This window comes from Ochotona curzoniae, unplaced genomic scaffold, assembly GCF_017591425.1.
Source record: "Ochotona curzoniae isolate NIBS_2020 unplaced genomic scaffold, NIBS_Ocur_1.0 contig_1274, whole genome shotgun sequence".
NCBI classification, from domain to species: domain Eukaryota; kingdom Metazoa; phylum Chordata; class Mammalia; order Lagomorpha; family Ochotonidae; genus Ochotona; species Ochotona curzoniae.
The window spans coordinates 3760682-3784762 of record NW_024465023.1 but is presented as its reverse complement, the minus strand read 5'-3'; the positions used below and the strand labels follow the sequence as shown (position 1 = coordinate 3784762).

General features: G+C 48.6%; 1 protein-coding gene across 3 annotated transcripts in view; it reads left to right on the top strand.

Annotated features, from left to right (window-relative positions):
• SH3KBP1 (SH3 domain containing kinase binding protein 1) overlaps window positions 1-24081 on the top strand; it is a 305428-nt gene that overhangs the window by 271753 nt on the left and 9594 nt on the right. For all 3 annotated transcript variants that reach the window (XM_040997748.1, XM_040997739.1, XM_040997757.1), the window contains 2 exons: window positions 16467-16576; window positions 20368-20496. In XM_040997748.1, the coding sequence (XP_040853682.1) occupies window positions 16467-16576; window positions 20368-20496 (239 nt within the window). The remainder of the gene's footprint in view (window positions 1-16466; window positions 16577-20367; window positions 20497-24081) is intronic.

Here is a 24081-nt window from a genome sequence, read left to right as displayed (position 1 = left end):
GAATTTGCCCAAGTTGTAAGAGATAAGATGGGATCATGTGTGTGCCCTTTGCCCGCTTGCCCCTCAATGCCCATCACACAGGGCTGTGGTACAGCAGCACCAGTAGATAGACAACCAGGATACTGACAGACCATCCAGCAGTCTGACTTAAGTTCTCCCGTTTTGGCCATAGTTCCACACACGCCCGTTGAGTTCTGAAATTGTATCACACTGTAGATTTGTGTCTCCACCACCACAGTGCGTATGCAAAAGATCTCTGTCACTCACAGGATGGTCTATGCTGCCCTTTTATGACCACACCCACCTTGTCTGCCTGCCCCTTTTCTGACCTCTGGCGCCACCCCTAGAGTTTTGCAGCATCATCTGTGTTGGCCGCTGAATTGGGAAGCAGGTGTCTGACAGTTGGCAGGTCTTAGAAGAGCATTGGAGCTCCCAGCATGAACATTTTCCTCTCCTGGCGTTATCTGTGTGTTCGGGTGCTAATTTCCACCCCCACCTCCCAGGCCTGCTAATAGAGTCACATATCTGTAACGACTGAGCTGCAGTATCTGGGGATAGGCTGTGCCACTGTGACTGTAAATGCCAAGGGACTGACCCTGTTTCCCAAGCTGCTTCACAACCTCATTCAGCCTTTGGGAATTCCATTCAGGAAGCATAGCCTGGTGGTTTGGGCTGATGCAATAGCAACAGAAATGCTAGCCTGCTGGAGCTTTTGATCTGGTTCAAGGGCAGGGAAGAGTGGTGATCAGCTGTGAATGAGAAGAAATCATCCGAAGAGCCTGATTAAGTTCTAGTTCTACAGCTGTGCTTTAGCATTTGGGCTCTTTTTCTTTATTGTTTTAAACCAAGGTACTTGAATGACAAGATACTGGTGCACGTCATGGTGTAGACCCCCACAGGAGGGGAGGTGTTCTCCCACCTCCAGAACCTATAGGACCATGTGTCTTGTTTCTCAGAAGCACTGCCTTTTGACCTAGCTCTGAGTTCAGAGATGTGCAAATTGACTATCACCATAACAAACGATTTGCAGCCCAACAAGCTGGTTTGGAAGTGGCAGGGTATTTACTGGATAAGACAGAGTTAGTGTTTAGAAGCTTTTCTCACTGTGGTGACTCAACAGCAGTTTATGTATATTTGACGGCCCAGAAGGACAGTGGCTGCAGCTTGCGTCTCCTTTTGCAAAGAAGACATTCCAGGAGGCCATAATTTCTCAAGTTGTCCATTTAATGTATATATCATTTGCATTGCAAGAAATCATGATTGGTGGTTTGGTGAACCTACTTCTCAAGGCTGCATAGGGATCTATTCTGCATGTACAGGCCTGAGCCGGCACACAGGAAATGATGTGTCACTGAAGGTCTGGCCAATGGCGGCCAAGAGGTGGAGAGCACTGCCATACCGATCATTGGTGAGGATGTCTCCCTGAGCCCCAGGTGGTGGCACAGGCTCCGTGAAGAGGGACACCCTTACAGGGGCACTTCAGAAAGTGTGTGGGGCAGATGGAAATAAGAGATAAGTTTAAGTCTAAAACTCTTTTACATCACGCAGTTTTGTGTGTGTGTGTGTTTTATATAATCCATATTTGCCCATGAGCTTTTTGAAATCTTCTCCTGTGCGTACGTGGAAGTTGTTGAGGTGCTGGTGGGGTGTGGGGTGGCCAGGGAGATCCCCTGGGCAGTGCTCTGTGAGGAGCAGCCTGGGGTTGGGGTGGGGGTGGGGCAACCTGGACCCATCAGCAGAGGGTGGATTTGTAAACCTACCCTGTAGGCCGTGGATGACACTGAAGTCACATCATCATATCTCAAAATTCAGATAACTGATGAAATGTTATGGGAGTGATGAAACACAGGCAAGCCAAGTGTCAGGGAGTCAGGTTACTTGACGGTTGGCGTGCAGGGCAGCAGAGAGAGCCAGAAAGGTGCTTACAGAAGAAACAGGGAGAAGGGACTGGGTAGGGGAAGCAGCCATTTAGGACGGTGGGGGAGGAGAAGCCTGGTGTGTCACTTGAGATGATTTACTACCAGGTGACTAGGTAGGGGGAAATGTCATGGGTAGAAGTGAGCATGTCAGAAGCAGGAGCTGGCTTGGGGCAGACAATGTGTCAAATCTGGCTGAGCATGTTGAGTCTGACACTTGACTAGACTTCCCTAAGGCCTGGGCTGAGGCTGCAGTGGGAGGGCGAGCCGACAGGTGTTGAAAGCAGATGCGGAGCTTCCTAGTGGTGGGAGAGAGAAGGGAAGGCCTGGCATCTAAGCCCTTGGGTGTGTGTGCTGCATCTGCTGCTTCCTGCTTAGTTGGCCTTCCAGACTTGACACAGACGCTCTGAGCTTTGGCTTCCTTGTCTATTGATGCTTCCATCCCCATCAACTTCCAGAACAATTTCAAATCTCTTGGCAGGATACCCCTCCCCCCCCCAAATGGAGAGAGAGCTGGCTACTAATAATGCTGTTTGGTTAGAAGTGGTGGTTTGTTGGTGGTTGGGTCAAGAAGATCAAGCCCTTACCAAGAGAAAAGGGAAAAGAGAACCAAGGGCTGGCGACTAAGCCTCCACCATGGCTATATGAATGGGACAAGCAGGATCTTGCCACATCACTGAGACCAAGGGTGAAGGGATTTCAAGTGGAATGTCTGCAGGTCCAAAGGCAGACATGATCTTTGGACATGGCTTGGTCCAGGAGGAAAGGACAGTGCATACGGTGTGTCTCTTGAGGGCTGCTTTTGTAACATTTCCTCGTTGCTTTGCTTCAAAAGGAGGAAATGATTGTGGCAGAGCATTGTTAGTGGTTCAAACAATAGAAGTTACGTAAACATGGGCTGTGGCAAGAAGCGGAACACAGCCCTACAGGCCATTGGAAACCCTCTGTGTCCGCTATAAATAAATCCATGTTTCCTCTTAATAAAGCTATAATTTTAAATTATTATAATATTAAATTAGAGAATGGGGCTTTTTCAGATCTCGTGTGGGCAGCTACCAGCATCCATCTGCCAGAGATAATTTAGAATAAAATCAATTGGTCCAAGCCCAAATTGTTGATGTCAGTTTGAGATATTGTTTGTATCAAACGACGCAGCCATATTTCAAGTAACTTAATGGAAAATATGGAAGAACTCCAACACAGGCCTGTGCATGAATAGAGATGAAAATTAAATCGTCCAGCTTTCTCTTGGTGATGGAAGAATCTGTTCCGATTGAATGGGAGATTATAGGCCGTGAAGTCAAGTGCCATAACATTTGCTTTTATGATGCCATATATTGTAGTCCCCATCACACAACAGTGTTTATTAGCACTTTGTGCTACCCAGAGATTGTCAGCTCCTCTCTCACTGCACACTTGCCGAGCCATTAGCTTCCAGCTGGGGAGAGGCAGCCTGATTTCACGTCTTGCTCCTGCTGAGAGCCTCCCTGCTCCTCAGTGGTTGGGCATCCGTGCAGGAGCCATGCCTACTCCGTTCTCCTGAAATCTCAGACTGTTCCTGTCTGTGTATATACGTTCAACACCACCAACCCCTCCTCACTGGGGGAAGGTGGCGCATTCCCCTGTGTCCTTTGAACTTGACCCACATGAACTCAAAACTTGACAAAGCATACCTTTCACTGTAGTCAGTTTGAGGGTCAAGAGGTAAAATATGGGCCCCAGGAGGGTTTAGAAGACTGACATCAGCTTGTGTGCTGGCTCTGGAGGGTCCCTGGGCTCATGTGGCCTGGGAGGTGGCAGTGTGACTCCCTAGGCCCAGGGACACTGCTGAGGGCCTCTTCATTTGGCCAGCTGCACAGGCACTCAAGCCGGTCTGTCCTGATGGTTGCCAGCTCTGCACATTTACTGAAAACTGCTAAGTTGAACACTTCAAACTAGTGAGGTGTATTATGTATAAATTACACATCAGTATAGCTGTTAAAAAAGGGTGGGGGGACCCATACTAACTGAAATTTGTTAACATTCACTTTGAGTACCAGTGTTAAAAAAAAAGATGATTCTGTAAGTATGGGGTTTGAGGTGCCCCTTAGCCCCATTTGGCAAAATAGTTGCTTTCAGTGCTCTTGAGTTTATGTAAACAAGTCCTTTGCAAATAGAATTATGTTTTAGATGTGTTAACGGACTCTCAAAGCTTGTGAAAGAACCATTTTTAATGCAAATAAGTCCCCTTAGTGTGTGACATGTGTGGATTGTTTTATGCTGTTTTCTTAAATTGAAGCCCACTCAGATGTTGAGACTTAGCTGCTTGCAGCTGTGGTAATGGAATGATCCCAAAGCTTTTTAAAGGCTTGAGTGTTTCCTAAGCCTATTGGGGGCAGGGGGAATGTGCCTGCATAATTTTGATTCTTCCTTGAGGTGCAGCTTGCAGGTAGTTGCTTCTGAGGGTTGTAACTGTGTAATGTCCTAGTATTAGAGCCATTCTTCTAATACAGTACAGAATACTCTCATCTCCATTTTCCCAGCAACCGGAGCTTAGATACCCAAGAAGGATAGAAAGAACAAATAGTCACAGGGTGCCTACTAGATGCTTTTGTAGATTTATTTCCACATCATCTACAGCACTGTGAGACAGAGATTGCTGTTTATGTCAAAGGAACAGGGACTAAGGCAAGCTGGCTAAATTGGACAATGTGAAGTGGCAGGTGAGAAGCACAGGTGGCAGTGGGCCCAGGTCTCCCTGACCCGTGAGCCCGGACTTCTCTGTGCACAAGGCTACTCTGCCTCACGGGTGCCCACTGCTCTCCCTGGTGACGTTGGCTGTCACATTACGGGCTAGCAGTGGTGATGCTACCTCTGTCTAGTGCATGGAGGCCGGGGATGGCACCAAGCGTCCTGCAGCATTCAACACGGAGTGTAAACACAGTGTGTTACTGCACAGAGGGGCCAGAAACCCCAGTGCACATCCAGGTATCCATGCAAAGTAAACTCGGGACAGCTGGGCTGAAGATGGGCGTCCCCTTCAGGTGCAGCCTCGTGCTTGGCCTCCTGTAGTGATGTAACCGTGAACTACACAGCTCAACTGGAAAGTGGGTTCAGAGCTGCTGTTGGAACCAGTGAGTTCATATGTATCTATATATTCCTATATATAGATATACACACACATCACACACATGTGTGTGTGTGTACTCAATGTCATTGATTTTAAGCGTCACCTAAGAACATGGCCTTGGCCTTTGAGAAAGGGACCTTCCTCAGGCTACATAGGAAGTTAGCGCCTTAGAGAAAAATGAGACAATCTCAGTCTGAGTTTTCACATAGAAAAAGGACTATTCAATGATTAATACCTGCTGTTCCAATGAGTATTAAGTAAAACTATAACAAAGATGAGATTTGATCAATGCTAAAATCTAAATCTGGGTTCCCTATAAGGATATATTTATAAAGCAATTAAATACTGGCCACTGACAGAAAATTGTGGTTAAGATGACATTAAATCTCTATAGATAAATGGCCAAGTTCTCATTTTGCAATTTTTATCGTTAACATTCATAAATCATTTGTAGGGGGTTCTTGGCCAGATTTTGAAGCAGGATTTCAATCCATGGGCTGCTGTTTCCTCTGCCCTCTTTTTATGTAGCAACTATATATGCATATATGCATATATGTAGGTATGCGTGTGTGTGTGTATTTTGCAAACCTCCCCATTGGAGTTAGAAAGTCATTTATTTGGCCTTGCAGCCTTTCAGGGCACTAGGCAACTTCTCAGGTTTAATATGACAACATGCACTGTGGCCACCCTGCCCTAAAGAACGGCTTCAGTGACATTTAGAGTGCTCCAGAAAGACCAGTGGCTGAGCATCCAGCTCTCTCGCTTCGTTGCTCAGAGTTGAGCACTTGAATGGGTGAGCTGGGGCCCGCTCTCCTGGGCACCGCTCCCTTACTTGTGACCTTCAGAGACGTGGTTGACATTAACTAGGCCAAGGAACGACGAATGCCACTGCTGTGGTGTCAGTGTTCAGCCTGTGCGCATGTGTGGATGGGTGGGTGTGGCTCTGGCCCCCCAGTCAGGGACTCTAGTCCTAACCCAACCGCAGCCTCTCTCCAGAGGACATGAGAAGTACGTTTGCTACCGAGATAGCGAGGTCATTTCAACACAGCTCCGTGTCCCACACTGGGTGCATGCTGAAGCCTCAGCCTTGAGCACACGGTCCCCAGTGTCTCCACTAGGCTTCCCCTTATCCCTTGACCCAGTCAGTACCTGTCCTGGGACCCAGCTGCTCACCTCTGTCCTGCGCCCCCTGCAGGCAGTACTGCCCTTGGTGCTGGCTGAGTTCTCAATTCTACAGAGTATGAATGTCCTCTATGTCACTTCTACAATAAGCGTTGAAAGGGCCAGTTTGAAGAGCCTCACAAAAACTATAGCAATACTGGGCCCAGCACGGTGGCACAAGTGGTTAAAGGTCCTCGCCTTGCACGCCCGGGATCCCATATGGGCGCCGGTTCTAATCCCGGCAGCCCCGCTTCCCATCCAGCTCCCTGCCTGTGGCCTGGGAAAGCAGTCAAGGACGGCCCAAAGCTTTGGGAACCTGCACCCGCGTGGGAGACCCGGAAGAGGCTCCTGGCTTCGGACCGGCATAGTATCGGCCCATTGCACTCACTTGGGGAGTGAATCATCGGACGGAAGATCTTTCTCTCTGTCTCTCCTCTCTGTATATCTGCCTTTCCAATGAAAAAATAATAAAAATAAATCTTTAAAAAAAAAACTATAGCAATACGGGGGTTGCAGGGAGGAAATAATGACAGACATTATGTCACTTCCCTGGAGTGAAATAATTGGTGCAGCAAGTTATTCCAAAAGTTTGCAAATAGTGCTTGCTGTGATGGGTGTCCTCCTGCCCAAGCACCTTTACTCATTGTTCTGCAATGCCTGAGGGAGGATGGATGGGCATTCGGGGCATGGGGAGCATTGGTCAGATGGCTCCTGGCCTGCGGAAGGTCCTGGCCCTTGGCAGCACCGTTGACAATTGTTCAGTCCCAGTAGCTCCACATGTGCAGAGCGGCCCCGTCCTCGCTTGGGCATGCCTGGGAACCTCAGCTGCCTCTCTGTGGCCCCAGCTCATTTTCCATTCAGCCCATGGCTGGTGTCTCTGCGTTTACTACCTACCCAGACTTTTCTCAGCCTTGAGGCTACAAATCTGAAGGTGTGCCTGGTGGGCTCAAAATCTGCTATGGACAGCAAAGGCCTGTTTAGTGCTGGCTTGGGCTTTGGGCCTGGTGCCTAAGACTCAAGTTGGAATCCTGGTTCTGCTTCCAGTTCCTGCTTCCTGTTAGTGTGTAGCCCGAGGAGCAACAGGTGTTAACTCAGGTGGCTGATTCCCAGCCGTCCCCACCAATCCCGGCATTGGCTTCCTGGCACCTGGTTTCAGCCTGGGCCAGCCTTTGCTGTTACAAGGATGTGGGTAGTGAAGCAGCAGATGGGGCTGTCTGTGTCTCTCAGATGAAAAGAACTGAAGAAGTAAACACATACCTTTGCTGTCTCCAGGGTGCCCGTCGGGGCCTCTAGCCTGCACATGGATGTGGAGGCCAGACTGGAGCAGGTGACTTTCTTTACGGATTACATGTGCAGAGTGACAGCTCTCTGGCATGGCCACCTCCTGCTCCCTGGCTGTGGTCTCGGATGGGCAGAGCCTCATACTGACTTTGGTTTTATTTGCAAATATGCAGCGGGGTTTGCCTACCCCTCAGCCCCCTGTCCCATGGAAACCCGCACTCACAAGCTTCACTTTCTTATATGAAGTACATGCTTTTATTTCTATCACTGTATTAAGTGAATTATCAAAACCCTTTTCTAGCCGTGGACCCTTGTGGAGGCCTGGCCTGGAAGCCTTGGCCAAGTTCGTAGCCTGCTAACCTTGGTTCATGTAATGAGAAAATTGCTTAGCAGTTGGGGAGTGAGGATGGTGGGCCCCACTGAATGTAACTGGATCCGGTGAGGACAAGCTAAGGACAGGTGGTGGCAGGCGACGGCGTGTCCTGATTGACAGCCACAGCAGCCTCTCGGCTGACCTTGGCAGTGCTGAGAGCAACACTGCCTTCATCTCCCTGGGCTCGTGTTGTCTCTCCCTAAGATTCATAGGAGTGCTCCTGGGAATTCCAAAGACTCACTAAAAGGAAAAAAGTAACTAAAGCTTGTAATGTGAAGAACTGCAAATTATGATTTTACTAATTGCTGTAATCTGTTTTCGCTTGCTATAAGAAAATATCCGGGGAATGGATAAGGCAGAGAGGGTTAGGGCTTGGCACTGTGGCCAGAGTGGCTACAACAGCCGGCTGTGGTGTCAGCATCCCGTACAGGCACAGGTTTGAGTCCAGGCTGCTCCACTTCCGACACAGTCTGCAAAAGCAGTGGAAGGTGGCTCAAGTCCTTGGGCCTCCGTATCTGCTAGCTTGATATATCACACTTTGCCACTTTGAGCTGGGTATTGCTAGATGACACTACAAGCCATCTCTTTCTGGATTAAATAGCAGTCGTCCACACCCACATGCAGCACTGAGAAAATGCTCAATAAAATTCTACTCTTTCCTGCCTTGAGTTGTGTATGATATATGTGTGTACATTTTAAATCATTTGTATGCTGGTAATAACTGTAATGATAACTCAATCCAGAAAACATGATTTTTATACCTACAACATTGTGATGTGAGAAATAATCATAAATTTCAGTTTATATGCGTACTTTATATCAGGAAAAGGTGATAAGATAATAAAACGCTTGACATAATATTAAACTGAAATTCAGGAATTAATAACCAAAATAAATTCAAGGGGCTGAGGTAATGGCATTGCAAGTAAAGCCACTGTGTGCAATGCCAGCATCCCATAGAGGTGCCAGTTCAGCTGCCACTGCTCCGTGTCCTACTGATAGCGTGGGAAAAGCAGTGGAGCAGGGGCCGAGTGCTGGGCAGCTCCTGCCTTCTGCCTGGCCGAGTGCTGACTGCTGTGGTCGGCTGGCAAGTGAGCCAGCAGATAGGAATCTCCAACTCTGCCAAATGAATGTGTCTTAAAAAATAGTAAAAGAAGGTGAATTCAAGGAGAAGCAATGTTATCAAATTTCTGATAGTATAAATCTTACAGGGTTTTTTTTTTCTTTTTTTAAGTGAATGATGGTTGTTAAAGTGCTGTGACAGTCATATATAAAGTGTGTTTGTGAAAGAAACATGCCATGTTATTAAATAGTAGTATTAAAAATACAACAGAAGTTATGTCTTTTGAGGCTAAAAGTTACAAATAAAAAGTTTTGATATCACCTTAAGGTGAGAGGACATATGTGGGTTTGCAAAACTATTTTAGGAAGTCCTCTGGCAAAACAGCCTGAAGATCACTGGCCTGAGAAATATATCATTTTACACTTACATGAATATTTCTATTCCAGGACTGGTATTAGTTCTGATTAAATAATCTGATTAGTTTATACAAAAGGCATTGGTACATCACACATTTACATTTGTTATATGGGATGCCGACATTGCAGTAGGTGACTTGATCTACTGTGCTATAACACTGACCCCGAAACACGCTTTGTTAATTGCTTAACACCTTGCATTTCTTGCTAGAGATTTCTTTACAAAGGCCTGCCCTTTTTCTGACTTTTTAAAAACATCTGAATAAAATGAGAGCGGAGAATCAATTATTTGTTATTATTTGTTATTTGAGTACAGAGCTGTTTCTTCACAAAGCAAAATTTCATTGCCTAGAATCTTATTGTGGCTCCGGGAAGTGGAAGGGGCATCAGAGATGAAAGTACTTAAGGGGGCCCTATACTTTTTTGGTAGTGACTTTGATTCTCGAGCTCTGGCCCTGCCCCTCTCCTTTGATGGAGTAGTTGTTCTCACAGCATGGAAGGGTGAAGTAAGTAGGCTGGAGGCGTGGGTGCGCATGCGCATGCGGTGCTCGGCTAGGTAGCACATGGAGCTGAAAACAGTCATGTGAGACCTGCTTGCTCTCCGTGGCTCAGGCTGGCCGGCTTCCCTTGGTGATAACTGAACACAGCACCTCGTGCTGGGCCCTGCCTCCTGGGGAAGGCTCACTAGTGTTTGCTGGTGGTTGAAGGATATGCCTACAAGCCTGGGGCAGGAGGCTTTCCTCAGCTTACATCTCACAAAGCATGGGGTTCCCAGCTTCGCCTTTAGATCCCTGTTCTCGAATCCCACAACTCACAACAAATTTGTGCCCTGTATAATTTAATCGGATTTTGTCCCCATATTCTTGATTACAAAAGAATAACTTCCTGAGGAGCTCTTGGCTCTGATAATCTCTCTGTCTCTCTGTCTCTCTGTCTCTCTGTCTCTCTCTCACCCCTTCCCTCCCCCCCCCCGTGCAAAAGCTGAAGCCCAGAAAGATTGTTCTTTTGTTCTATAATAATTTATTGAACACTCACTACAACACATGGATGCTGTTAGGCCTGGGAAAAAAAGATAAGACCCATAACTTTCCCCAGCGGGTGGATGGGACAGTTCCAGCAACAAGAAATGCCAGCTCAGAGTGCTACATCCTGAGATCAGAGAGATGGGCGAGTTGGGGCACAGCTACGCTAGGCCATTTCTGGGAAGGGGTCGGTTACACGACAGGTCCCATGACAGAGGAGTCAGAGGGGAGTGAGAGCCCGGAAGAGGCTCTCCATTGCTGTCCCTTTGTGGACAGCATGGGGAGGAAGTGTTGAGAAGCCTAACACAGTGCTTCCAGGCCGGAAGTTCTGTAAGCTTCTATGCTCCGAGGCAGGGTCATGGAGAAGGAGGGAGGGCCTCCAGACACGCAGAGGGGCATGCCATTGCCAGCCCCCGCCTGGCACAAACCTCCATCCTTAGGTTGTCTGCTGAGTGCACAGGGCCATCAGGAGCTCCCCACAAAGTTCCATTGGTGGCAGCTGGCCTGACTCAAACCATTCCCTGCTTCCCTTCTGTGTTTCCACTTGATGTGCTTTAGGTCACTGGCACCATGCCTTTCATGCATGGAAAATACATGGTAGGGTGTGACTAAAGGTCATGGAAAATGGGAGACTCCAGGGTTCACAAAGAGTCCAAGGCCCTCTTCAAGCTAATCTATCCCCATGTGTCCCCAGAGGGTAGTTCTGGGTGCCACAAAAAAACAGGACCTCTCATCTTTGGGGTACAAACCAGCATACAGGCATGAACAACTTTTTTCTATCAGCAGGAGAAATTCCCAGGCAGGCTGAGAAGATGTGTCTCAAGTTTCAGCTTGATTCATTTCAAAACCACTGTGAAAATTGGGACATTTTCTTCGCACCCCACTGGGTTAGTCATGGAAATTTTGCCTTAATCACAGCCACTATGGCCACAGTCCTGAGGTATGCTCTGTGTGCCATTGAGAACAAGCGGACAGTGCCACCCTGTGTCTGCCCTCCCTGGTGGGCCACGGAGTGTAGAAGTGGCTTGCGGTCCACTCTGTGGATGCAGGCCAAGGATACCTGCATGCCCCTTTGCGGCAAGGAACCTCAGGCTCCGTGCTTCTTTTTCTTTGTGGCAGTTTGAACAAAAGTGTTCTCTACACGTGAAAACTACAGAAAAATGGCTGACATGCGCAGTGGGAGGGTCTCCTGTGAGGGATTCTGACTCAACTCTGCCCTGAGTGACAGCGACCAGACCAAGCCTCCAGCATGCATAGAACCTTGTAGCACAAACCTCAGCCAGGAAAGCAAGATGGGACAGCCAGGCTTCCCAGGCAGCCACGGCGGAGGATGGGGTCCTGAAAGTGTTGCCTCTGCCACTTGTGCACCCTCTGCACCTGAGTCCTGCTGGGAGGCACTTCTCTAAGCTGTACTCCTGGGATAAGAAGACTTTTTCCCCCTTGGGATTGTTGCGTGTTTGTTATTTTTGTGTCCCTTCGTGATAGCATGTTGAGCATGTCTTTTCCCCAGGGATGCGCTGGGCTTTAGACATGACAGAGTGAGCCCCTGCCTGCCTGGGATTCAAAGGAGATGAGTGAGACACCATGCAGCTGAGCCAACATGACACTGGACTGCCGTGGCCTCCGCCAGAGCCTCGCGCCTGGCAGCCCCAGCACTCGCAAGTGGACTCAAGTAACTGTCGTTGTGCCCAGAAGGCTGGAGTAAAGATGGAGTCCTCCCCGAGGCTGGCAGCCATTTCCTTAGTTGAACTTGGCCATCCCAATACCCCTATAGACCTCCTTAGTCTACCCCAAGGTGGGTGCAGATCTGAAGCTCTGTCACTGCTGTGCTTCCCCCTCCCCCATCTCCCAGCCCACTCTACACACAGGGCACTTCTCACTGTGACAGTGTTTGGCCAGCTCTCGGAGACCCACCGCTCCCGCCACTGACCTGTGTTGGCACTTGCCTGCTGATCACAGCAGCTGGTTACCTGGGGGGCCTTTTCTCCCCTCCGCTCTGCCAGGTCCTAAGGTATGACTCCCCTCCACCCCCACCAGAGCCACACTCCCAGACTTCACAGCTGCATTTGTATCTCTCGGGGAGACTGGCACCCACCCATGCCCAGGCTGCACCCCAGGCCAACCAGACCTATCCCTGGGCTGTGTTCGAGGATTAAGGTTTTGGCTTTGATTTTTAAATTGTTCAGGTGAGTCTGTTGCATGGCCAGAGTGAAAAGGGAGAGTTAATTAGGCCTTGATTGTTCTGGAATCACTGTACCCTGCTCAATTTTTCCTTCTAGAGTTTGTTTCCATTTCCTGGACAGAGCCAGATGGTATATGGGCCAGCTCGGTCCCTAGGAGCTCCCTGCCAAGGCCCTTGGCAATGGCCTGTGGGTTGGAACTCTTAATGGCTTCTCTCCCACCTCCTCCCCAGGCGGCCTGCTCGGCATCCACTCCTCGGTTCCCTGGCCTGGTCCCCAGCCTCTGGCTTCCTCTGCCCTGCATCGTGCCTTTGCCCCTCGCCCTCCAACAGGCCTGCCTGTCCTAGCCCTTGTTCCCTTCTTCTAGGGGAGTCGGGCCTATGTGTGGATGACCTGCCAGACCCGTGATGTACAGAGTGGACAAGGACAGCAAGAAGAAAATAGAAGGGGGAGAACAGTTTGGAAACGAGTAGGGCACTGATCACATAAATCATGGATTGCAGTACAATAGAGGATTGCATAATAACTAAGGTGTTGAAGGATTTTTAGAAGTGAAATTAACAGAATGCAGTTATTGGGTCTATTGATAGAGAAATGCCAGGAGGAGGATAGACTAAACACTGGTGATGGTTGTCCTCATGTGGTAAGATTGCAGTTGACTTTATTGTTACAAGTTCATGGGCTTTGCTTTTTAAAGATTAATTCATTTATTTGCACGAGTTGCAGACACACAGAGTATGATAGATCCGTCTGCTGCTGTATTGCCCCGGATGGCTAGAGCAGCCAGGGCTAGGCCAGCCTGAAGTCAGGACCTTCATCTAGGTCTCCCACTTGGGTGGCAAAGCACGTGAGTCATCCTCTGCTGCTTTCCCAGGTCATTAGCAGGAAGCTGGATTAGAAGTGGAGCAGGCACGACTGGAAGCACTGGCCATCTGGGATGCTGCCATCTCAGGCAGCAGCTTTACTCACTATACCACAAATGCCAGCCCTCATTTCATGGACTTAAAAGAAAAAGCATTGGACATGTAATTAGGGTTAATTTGGTGAGCGGGAAGGAGAGTGAAGTTAATGTCAGATGACAATATTTCATTCAGGCCAAATGTGTCTTAGGGAATTTCTACTTCCTACACCTTGGAGTTGGTAGAACAGAATCCTGGGGTAGAGTTGGCACATGAGAAGGGTGGGAGATGGGGGAACTTTCAGGAATATTCAAGTTTCCAAAAGAAGGCCCCTGCGAAGGGCCAGCACATTGAGCTGGCTCTGGAGAAGGACCTGCCAGCACAGAGTGTCTTCTTGGCTCTCGCTCGGTGCCCTGCCGAGCTGCCTGGAGGCACTGGATGCTGTCTTCCCATTGGCTCGCAGCACCACGGAGATATTTCTCTGTGCTGTCTCTGCAGTTGGTTAGCCTTTGATTACACTCACTTTGCCCTGATATGAGGAGCTAATTGAGTAATTATTCACTCACCAAGTGCTAGAATGTCACACAGTACCATTCCAGGTGTTAATTTAATGGCTTCTCCTGACCAGTGATTTGTGCTTAGTTTTGCATTTTCTGCTAAAAGAAATAGTTTGCCCCTAATGCCTGTCTGTTCAGAGGAGAGAGCTTTCACATAGCCAGCCCACTCAGCCATCAGCGAAGGAGTTCTCCCCCAAATAGAGGGAGGAAACCACACATCATTTCAGTATTAACCTCTCTGTCTGGAGCCAGCATGTCTGCAATTACGGCAGTTAAGATGTTTTCATCGGCAAATAATGGGTATCTGATTAAAACTGGCTGAAATAGGAAAGGTTTGTTCATTTCATGTGGCACACTGCCTAAACGGTGTGATGGCTTCGGGTTTGGGTAAGTGCCTCATCACAGTTGCCAGGTACCCATGTTCTTTCAAGTCTTTCTGCCCTGCTGTTCTCAAGGTCTCCAGAACATCGGCCAAGCCGCCCCGTCGTGATCACAAGGTGGCTGCCACAGCCCCTAGCACCCTATCCTTGCACAGTGACACCCCAAGCAGGAAGCAAGTGAGAATGACATGAGGCACCTTCCCCTCTCCCTAGCCAGAGATCTCTAGCCAGAGATGAAATCTTTCCCAGAGGCTCTTGGTAGACTCCCTTGGATTTTCAGTGACTTCAATTGGGTTCCACAGCTACCTGTAGACTAGTCATGGGCAAATGTAGCTCAGGCCAGGGACTGGCACTTTCTCCTGAAACAAGCGGGGGGCTTTGTTAGAAGGAAGAACAGGGAATGGCTGGGGAAAGCAGTGCCTGCCATGGTGCTCAAGTCACCTCTACTTGTGAGGAGTAAATGTCTTTGACCAAGTCATGATGAGGGTCAGCTGCTTTGGCTAGCCATTCCCTTCAGCATCTCTCTCTCTCACACAAATACACACACTTGGTTTGTACATCCTCAGAACTCCGTAGAACCAGAGATCCCCTTATCCTGATCATTCATTGAAGAAGGTGGCAAAGCCAGTGCAAAGGCCTGCCTCTGGACATGTGGCATATGCTGTGACAAAGTGCCCGGATGCATCCATATTGTTCGTTTTTGGCTGTGCTTACTGGTGTCACTGAGTATCCAGTAACCGTGGAGGAAATGACTGAGTGGACTGGTAACTGAATAAGGTCTCCACAGAGTGGTGCCTCTGAAGGCAGCGGGTCAGCCCTGTGAGTCACCAGCAGAAGTGCAGGCTTTGGCTCCTCCTTGGGAGAGTTGGCCAGAGTTTTGGCACAGCCAGAGGAGGAGCCTGCCCTCCCTCCCGCCTTGTGTCTGGGAATCCACGAGCAGCGCTCGCTTGCCCCAGGCCCTTGTACCTTGTGATTGCTTCCTTCTGTGTGGGGACTGCAAGAACATTTATCTCCTGACATGCACTTGGATTTGTGGAAGAAAGAAGCTTCTGCCTTTAATCCCCTTTGTTGCTTTTTTTTCCATTTTTAAATTTTATTTTTTACAATCTTTACATGGTTAATTAGGGCAAAAAGATTCAAGGGCTACAGGAAAGTGGGTAAGACTATCATTTCCACATATTTTCCCTATGTTTGGGGTAAAGGGGGGGTAAAGGGAGAAGCCCCACCCAGACTCCCACCCACCCCAGGTCCCTGATGTGGGCATGCTCCGAGGGTCTTGCTCAAGTGGTTTTGATAATTCAACAGTTCTGAATTGCTGCCAATCTTGCCATTCCAAGCACTAAGAAGTTGCTGCAGAATCCACTGATTGACATAGTCCATCTTAGAGTCTCAGTTTTCCCAGTTTTCCACTGCCAATATATGGCTGGGGTAGTTGTTGATTTGTTCTCTCCTCTTTCTTTTCATGGTTAGGGATCTGAGTTTGTCAGTTCGATTGGGGGGGATCCCCAAAGAAACTTTGTCTAGACCAGGTTCTTGTGTGTACTTGCAAGTACAGGGCCCGGCACAGTCCATTGCCCCAATCAGCTGGTGGTTGCGATTGCTGGGGTGGTTCTGTTTCCAGCCCTGCCTTCCACTTAAACCAATGGGTATTTAGTCCAGCTTGATCCTACCCACTTCATACTCAGTCCTCACGCAAGCCAGTGGGAGCTGCAGCCTAGTCAGAGTGACCCACAATAACCCCCACAAGGCCTGCCCCCTATCCTGGTTCTTTTGCTTGCCATTATGTGCAGCAGACTAGTCCAGTCTGTCCCACATCCCATTGAGCTCTCATACATGTCAGTGGGTATTGAGGCCTAGTTCACCCTTTGTTGCTTTTTAAAGATTGATGGATATAGCTTGAGAAGGGCAAAAGGAAAGACATGTTTCCCTTCCATGCCAACTCCTTAAACAGAGCAGGAAACGATCATTTCATTCTGTTCAAATACATGTATCGACTGACCTCAGAATGTCGACAGCCTTTGCGCACAATCGGACATAAGCCACGTGCAAAGAACTTTTTCTTGCTGTGCTGTTTTTCACCCTTTAAAGTCTGTTTTGCTTTTGTTTTAGACCTAGAAGGTTTTGACTCCGTGGTGTCATCTACTGAGAAACTCAGCCACCCAACCACGAGCAGACCAAAAGCTACAGGGAGGCGGCCTCCATCCCAGTCGCTCACATCTGTAAGTGTCTCTGCATAGCATCTCCCCTCTTCTCTGCAGGTGACAGCAGAAAAGAAGAGTAAGGACTTTAGCTACGGATGCTTCTTCAAGTAGGTGGCCTGGAGAACACCCAGCAGAGAGGGAGACCACGCAGCACATGGTCAACTGCTAGTGATTTGAGAACCTTCTTGAATCCAGCAGGATTTATTTCTGTTTGTTCTGTGTGTTTCTGCCACCCAGGTAGCAACCGCTGCCCAGTCCCACCTTCTTCTACTCCCCATCCAGAATGATTCTTGCTTGAACCTGAAATGAAACCGGTGAGGGGGAAAAAAAGCAAGTTTCATGATGGGCACGGGAAAGCTAGGCTGATGGGTCTCTAAGCAAAACAACCTCGGCTGAACAAAAACAAAGACCTACCTCTGTACACCTAAGCACTGGCTGAATCTTCATCCCCTACTGCTCTGTTGTGATACCCCACCCTGCAGAACCCCACATGTAGGAGAGCCCATTCAGAGCTCTTGGCATTGGCCATGGTTTCGGGGTTGGATCTTTTTGGATTCCTTCTGTTGCAAAGCCATTTCCAATTGACGGTCCCAGATTTGCAGAACAAAACATGTTGACCTGCATTGCTGCTGCCAAGGCGAAGAACTGTTGACCTGTTGCTCTGCATCAATTACTATAAAAACACTTTTAGATACAGAAAATGAGTTCTTCAACAAATGAGCCCATACATAGTATGCATTATTTTTCAAATTGCTTCCAGTCATTGCCAGTTCTACAACATGGCCTACTAGTCTGACCCTGGACTCTGGGAGCTTATTTAGCCAGCATACCATTTTGAAGCATTTATGTTCCCAGTTCTTCATTATGATCAACACTCAAGTAAACACCACTGTAGAAAAATCTCAGTACTTCTCCAACATGATTCACTTAGGTAAAAAGTTTCTGAAAGTAGATCTAACAGCAATTGATGGCTTTGCTTTGGCCACATGTTGTAAACTACTTCTGCCTCTGCAAAAGTTAAGTGTGCTTTCATGAGTATGTGTGTGTGTGTGTGTGTGCGCGTGTGTGCACACACACACATATCATGCATGAGAAAGAATCCGTTTGTCTATGAGGGTACTTCACAAAGTTCATGGACAAATGCAATTACAAGATAAGTTTGTTTTGGTGCAAAAAGATTTGAAATCCATATATACACAGGGTCTCCAAAAGATGGTAGAAAGTGTGCATTATGAAAAACTGGGCATAGATGTCCAAATATTTTTGCACTAAAATCAGTCTTACTTCATTTTCCATGACCTTTTTGAGGTATCTGTCTTTGTCTCTGCGTATCACAGTGCCTTGTCTTTCCCCTGGGGCTTTATAACTCCCACCCAGACTCACCAAGGAGTTCATCTTCCTAGGTTTCCCAGGACGCTCTCTGTTTTCCTCACTGATTCCACCTAGGTTGTCATCATGTGCAAGGAAGAGATTAGAATTCCTCTGGAATCTCCTTTTTTATAGCGACTGGATCTGGACATCTGGTTAGCATTCCACTGTGTGTCCCATTTGTGTGAAATAAAGCCAGGTTGTGTGAAATCAGCACCACTTTGAGAGAAAGACCTTAAAAATTGACTTAATTTACTCTTACATGGAGTTCTGTGCCAATGCCATCTTCTTTCCTTCCCTCATACCTGTCCATATCCCACCCCAACATGTCTCACATACATGCAACCTATTGAATCGCTTCTTATCTCTCTGTTTCAGTTTTCAGTCTGACTTTCCATGTTATCTCTATAAATCCTTCATTTGTCTTCCTTGCAAGTTCTTCCTTTGTAGGTCCAGAATTAAATACAAAGAGATGCAAATTACACCCTCCACTCCATCTTTGATTCATTCATCCCCTGTCTGGGAGTTTTTCTGTATTTTGGGGCCCTGATAAGGACATCCCATCCTCACCCTGCTTGTAGACTACATTCATCCAGCCAATACATGAGGTCTTCAAAGTGTTCATGGGAAATGCATACCATGAAAAAACTGTAAGCTTCACAGAAAAGTTTTTTGCATCAACATGAATTTCTTTCCATTTTGTTTTCCATGAACTTTCCGAAGTCCCCTCATGTTCCTAAGTATCTGTCTACCCTGGGCTCAGACAGGGCCAGATCTCAAGGACACAGCTGGCAAAAATAAGCTCACTCTTCTTATCGATCACTGCCCACAGGAAGCTTACGGTGCAGTGACTAGAAGCTTGGCATTTGGGAAACTGGTTGTATTGTAGATATCAGACAACAGGATCCATTGGTACTCAGAAGAAGTGTGTGATTCCTATACTCTTTCCCCCCTCATTCCTGTCCTTCCCCATTTGGATGTGAACAGTGAATTCCTACTTACTCTGTTTCCAGTTAGCATCTTGGGTTTTTCATAACGAGCTTGGATTAGTGGATGTGGACATACTCCTGAAAGGGCACCGTGGGAGAGATGATGGAGGAACTGTATTAGCCACGATCCCGCAACTGGTGACCTCTCACCCGCGTTGAGGCTCTTTGTGTCTGTAATAGAACTGGAAGAGCAAGTTTTGATTGGCAGTTGTTGAGGGAGAAACTGACTTTGAATACAATCTCAAAGTGATGAAAGGATCCAGGCATACGTGTTAGTTAGGCAGTTAAGCCCAGATTAATGAGAAAGCTTGGGAGGGTGTTGGAGGACTGTTATTCTAGGTAATTGGATTTTCAGATGAAAGGAAAATTAACAAATAACACCTCTTAAGTTGGAAAATTTGCTTTAAAATTCTCTGCTATGTAATAGGCTTCTGTCTTAGTAGGTAAATAGAAATAAATAATACTGTGGCCCTAATTTTTCTATAATGATACCACTTTGTGATTATAAATAGACCTCTTTTTCTACCACAGGGATAGAAGGCATAGAGATGAGGATCAATGGGAACTCACCCCAAGATATCTCTGGCACATTCTTCATTTTGAAAGATCGCCTGCTATAGGAAGTCTTTGTTTCATTGGCATTGTCTAAACCAGGGAGCTTCTATCTAACCCAATGATCATTTATGTCCAAATGAATTCTAGCACGTTAGTCCCCAGCCAGCCAGCTTGGTGACCATCACCATAATCTGTTTCATGAAGAAGGGGTAGTCATCTTGTCTCTCCGTGTTTCCCCCAAAGATGCCCCATGCTATAAGCATACATCAGCATCTACAGAGCCAAAATGAGCATTGCCTGTCAACAGTCATGAGGGCAGAGACTGAGCAGCAGATACCAAAGTAGATGAGAGGCTGTTGTGGCAGCAGACTGCAGATACACTGGTCACTGGGGCACAGGTCTGAGCGCCTCTAGTCCTGATAACGCTTGCAACAGATACAGTGATTTCCCGGAACGACCAAGGAAAAGAATGAGGAGGGGGAAGAAGAGAGGCAGCTCCCATGGAGCTGTGTGTTTTTCCCCATGCACTGTCATTAGCCCCATGACAACAGGGAACATGTGTGGCCCATCACCCCACAGCCTGCAGCAGTAAGCCAGTGCTGGCCATGTGGTAGAGGGAGCAGGCAGCAAAGGGTGGCTGCGTGCAGGGTGGAGCAGGAGGCTTGGCATCAGTAGGCAGAAGCCTGGTGCAGGGAGCCTTGCCTCTCACCCTGGGCCTGCTGCTGAGCAGCTGCATGACGTGGGTGAACAGCCACTCGTGCTCCTGTTGCCTCGCCTCACGGGGTGGCGAGAAGACCACAGAAGAAGCACTCAGTGCTCTTAAAGGCGTACAGCACCATCAACCATCCACTGAGGTGTAATTCTGACAAAGCATCATTTTCTTTTGGCTTTATCCAGTCTTCCCTTTCAAGCCCTGATATCTTCGACTCCCCAAGTCCCGAAGAAGAGAAAGAGGAACACATTTCCCTTGCACACAGAGGAGTGGACGCGTCAAAGAAAACTGCAAAGACTGTTACCATATCCCAAGTGAGTGACCGGCCAGGGCAAGGGGGTCCCTGCCCTTGCCTGCATGCTCTGACCGTGGGGAGACAACACACGAGGAGGTGTAGGCAGCACGTTTCTGTCATGCTTTAGTGCCAGTGGTGGCCGTAGACATCCCGATCCCCGAGGCCGCTCGGAGTCCCTGGCTGTTCCCTTATCAAGTTTTTCTCTTGCTGATTGCATGTGTGTGGGAGTCCCCACACACATGCACAGGTGCTCCCCCTGGGCAACAACCAGCCTCCAAGTGGCTGAGGGAGAAGGCATTAAATGCTGTGCCCTCTGTCCCTTGGACAAAAACTGGTGTGGATTCCTCTTCTAGGATTAATTTGTAATTTAAAAATACTTTACTTTCCCCACATGCCAGGGGATGCTATAGATATTTTAAGGTACTGATTTCTGAAAAACAAGACATTATTAAACCATCATCATGTATCTTTCAACAACTACCCTGGACACATTCTATTCTTTCTATGCTTGTGAACCAAGGGTGTTTTTTTTGTTTGTTTGTTTTTAAGTTTATTTACTTGGAAAGCAGAGCTAAGGAGAGTGAGAGAGGAATAGACAGAGAAAGAAAGAGATCTTTCTTCGGCTGAAGCTGGGCCCATCTGAACCAAGAGCTTCTTCTGAGTCTCCCGTGTGGAATGGAACTGAAGCAGCCAGGACTCGAACCAGTGCCCACATGGGATGCCGGTGCTGCAGGCAGAGGCTCTGCCTGATATACTACAGCACCAGGCCCGAAACCAAGATTTTTAAATCCTATTTTCTCATCTTGAGAAAACTCATTCAGGTGCAGTTTTTGCTCATAACGTTGGCAGCTTGCTTCCTTCGACATACACAGAAACCTGTAGTTACTTGAGGCAGGAATTAGCCCAAAGAAATCAAGGGTTGCTTCCCATAGACTTACAAATCTACATGTATAGATTTTCTTTAAAGCCTGACAAAATAAGCAAAACATTGTGCTATAAAACAGATGCATTGTAGTTATCCACAAAACATAAGCATTCTTCACTTATTAAAAAAAAAAAAAGAATTTCATTTGCACAGCAGCCTGTGACCAAGGTACACTGCAGGTTCCTTCTGGGTGACTCCACAGTGACATCTACTGGTAGACAGTGGCTTTTTTTCATGTTTCTGGTTTGCACAGTTCCGTCCCATTAGCCTACCACAGTCCTCCCGAGTTGTCGTGTTGTGTTCCTCACTGCTTTTAGGAATTACACTTGAACTAATTTGGTCAGGGACTGTGGTCTCTCTGCAAGGGCTCAGAAAGTACTTGTTGGCGGAAGTGGGCTGGGAGATTGAGTCGCACAGGAAATGCCAAGAGAAGCATTGATTCCAGAAATGTCTGGAAGCCAGTCAGTGTAAGGGCATTGGTGGGTTGCAGGAGGTCCAAAAGGATGCAGGCTGGAAAGCGGGAGGATGCGTGAGCCCAGTAGTAGTTCATATGCCAAGGAAAGCAACGGGGAGTGGGGAGCGTGGATCCGCATCTCTGGCAGCTGGGCACGAGGGGCCCTGCTGGTAGTGGTAAGAGGACAGGCTCCGAACTCAGTGGCTGCTCAGCTCAGACTCGGGGAGTGATGGCCACCTCTGGAAGCCCCACTCTCCTGTTCCACAAAATGCTCAAGCCAGCCAGTCCCTACTGAACTGGTCTCGCCAACATCCGGCTTGCAATCCAAGCTCCCTGAACGTCAGTCCCTCTTGCCGCTGACTGGAGTTCCTGCTGACAAGAGCACACATGCTGGCAGGTGGCTCTGCCTGGCAGGAGAAAGCATTTTTCCTCAATGGCAACTTGGCAGAGAAGAGGCGAGCAGAGAACCTGGGAGGGATGGCCCATCTGCTCCTGCCTTGTGCTGCCCGCTCTCCAGCACAGCCTGGATCCAGACTCTACCTCCCCATGGTGCCAGCCAAGCCCTTCATTGGCTTCTGCCCTTGGGTGGCCAGCTGGGCACCTGCTGCTGGAGGGAGTCCATGGCTGCATTGCCACACTTGCTCAGCAGCCTCAGCTTCAGCCTTGTCCCTCACCCCCTCGCCTCCTGACATCCTATTCTGCCTACATTGCCTCCCTCCTTACCTGCCTACCAACTTGCCTCCCCCTGCTGGTGTGTCCTTCCCAAGCCTGGCAGGTACCCCCGTTTTCCCCCCAGCCCAGCCTCACCCCATCAGGCCTCCTCTACCTGCCTCCTCCAGATGGCAGCCATCACTGAAAGCAAGCACTATCCTTCTTTGATCCTCTCTGCCCTTGGGACTTCCGCAAGAACTCTTTCCACTGGTTCCCTTCCATCGTCTATGACAAATGCATCCTCAACTTACAGGCTGTGCCATGCCGCTCTGGTTTGGAAAACTGATCTGCCACAGTCAGGGTTCCATCTTCCATGTGCCAACAAATTCCCATCCCACCCCCAGTTTTCTTCTCAGTACTATTAGCTCTCTTATCCAACCGTATTTGTCTTTCTGGAACCTTCTGCAGGGGACTTGGATAATTCATGCCTCTCTGCTGGTCTTACCTCAGTCTTTTCTGTCACTCTTTTCCTGTCACCAAATGCTCCTGCTCTCTGCTCTCCTCCCTCCAACTTTGGACTTGCCCAGGCTCCACCCTTGGGACCTCTTTTCCTTCCATCTTATCCACCCTGTGGCTGCTACTTCCTCTGACCCAACTCAGTCTTTGCAATGCTGGTCCTGCCCATGAAGCACATCCCCTCTGCCACTCTTTGGGCTCTAAAATTCAAGGTATCTAGAACTGACATCATGATGCTCCTGCACATGCTCACTCTGGCCACATGGACCACCAGTTCATCTGCTTCCACACTGGCCCTGCAACTGGACTGCTTCCTCCACCCCACATAGCCTGTCTGGAACCATACACATCCCTCTGGTCCTGAGGTATCTGCTCCACCAGGACAGGGACCCTCCTCTGCTGTGCCCACTTCCCACCCCAGCACCAAAAGCAAGCCACACACACCCTTTGTTGGATGTGCCTGCCTCTGCCGCTTCTCTGAGAGCTGTGTTCCGTTAACCATCTTGGCCACTGTCTGGGTCCAACCCTCCCCATTTCAACCTTCTGTTGTTTGAGACTCTCCAGGGAGCTTTCTGTCAAGCCAGACCTGCCAACCCTCAGGTCCTTCTGTGGCCAGAGTGACTGTGTACGTGGCGTGTAGTCTGTCTCAGCCTTCCACCTCCCCAGCTGGCCTCTCCTTCCCTACCCCACTGCTGTCACCTCTGACCCTGCAGGCCTACTGAATGCTGGCTGTGGGGCTCCAGGCACTTGCTGAGGCTAGCGCCTCCTGCAGCCCTTTTTCCCAGCCTCCAGTGTGGGACTGTCAACTCCTGCTTTCCACGGCCTGCCCTACTGCACAGTGGGCCCTTCCAATGTACTTCCGGGGCTCTCCCTGCATCCCTCTGCCTTGGCCAGTCTTCCTGTCCTCTGCGGTGTGCTGGCTTGTCTGTCTGTCTGTAGCCTCACTGGGCTCCAAGCTCCCTGAGGGCCAGGACAGTGTCTTGCTCACTTCAAGCAGGTGGCCATCTCTAGGTGCTTCTGCAGCCAGTTAGAAACTGTCCCAAAGGAAGGTCACATTT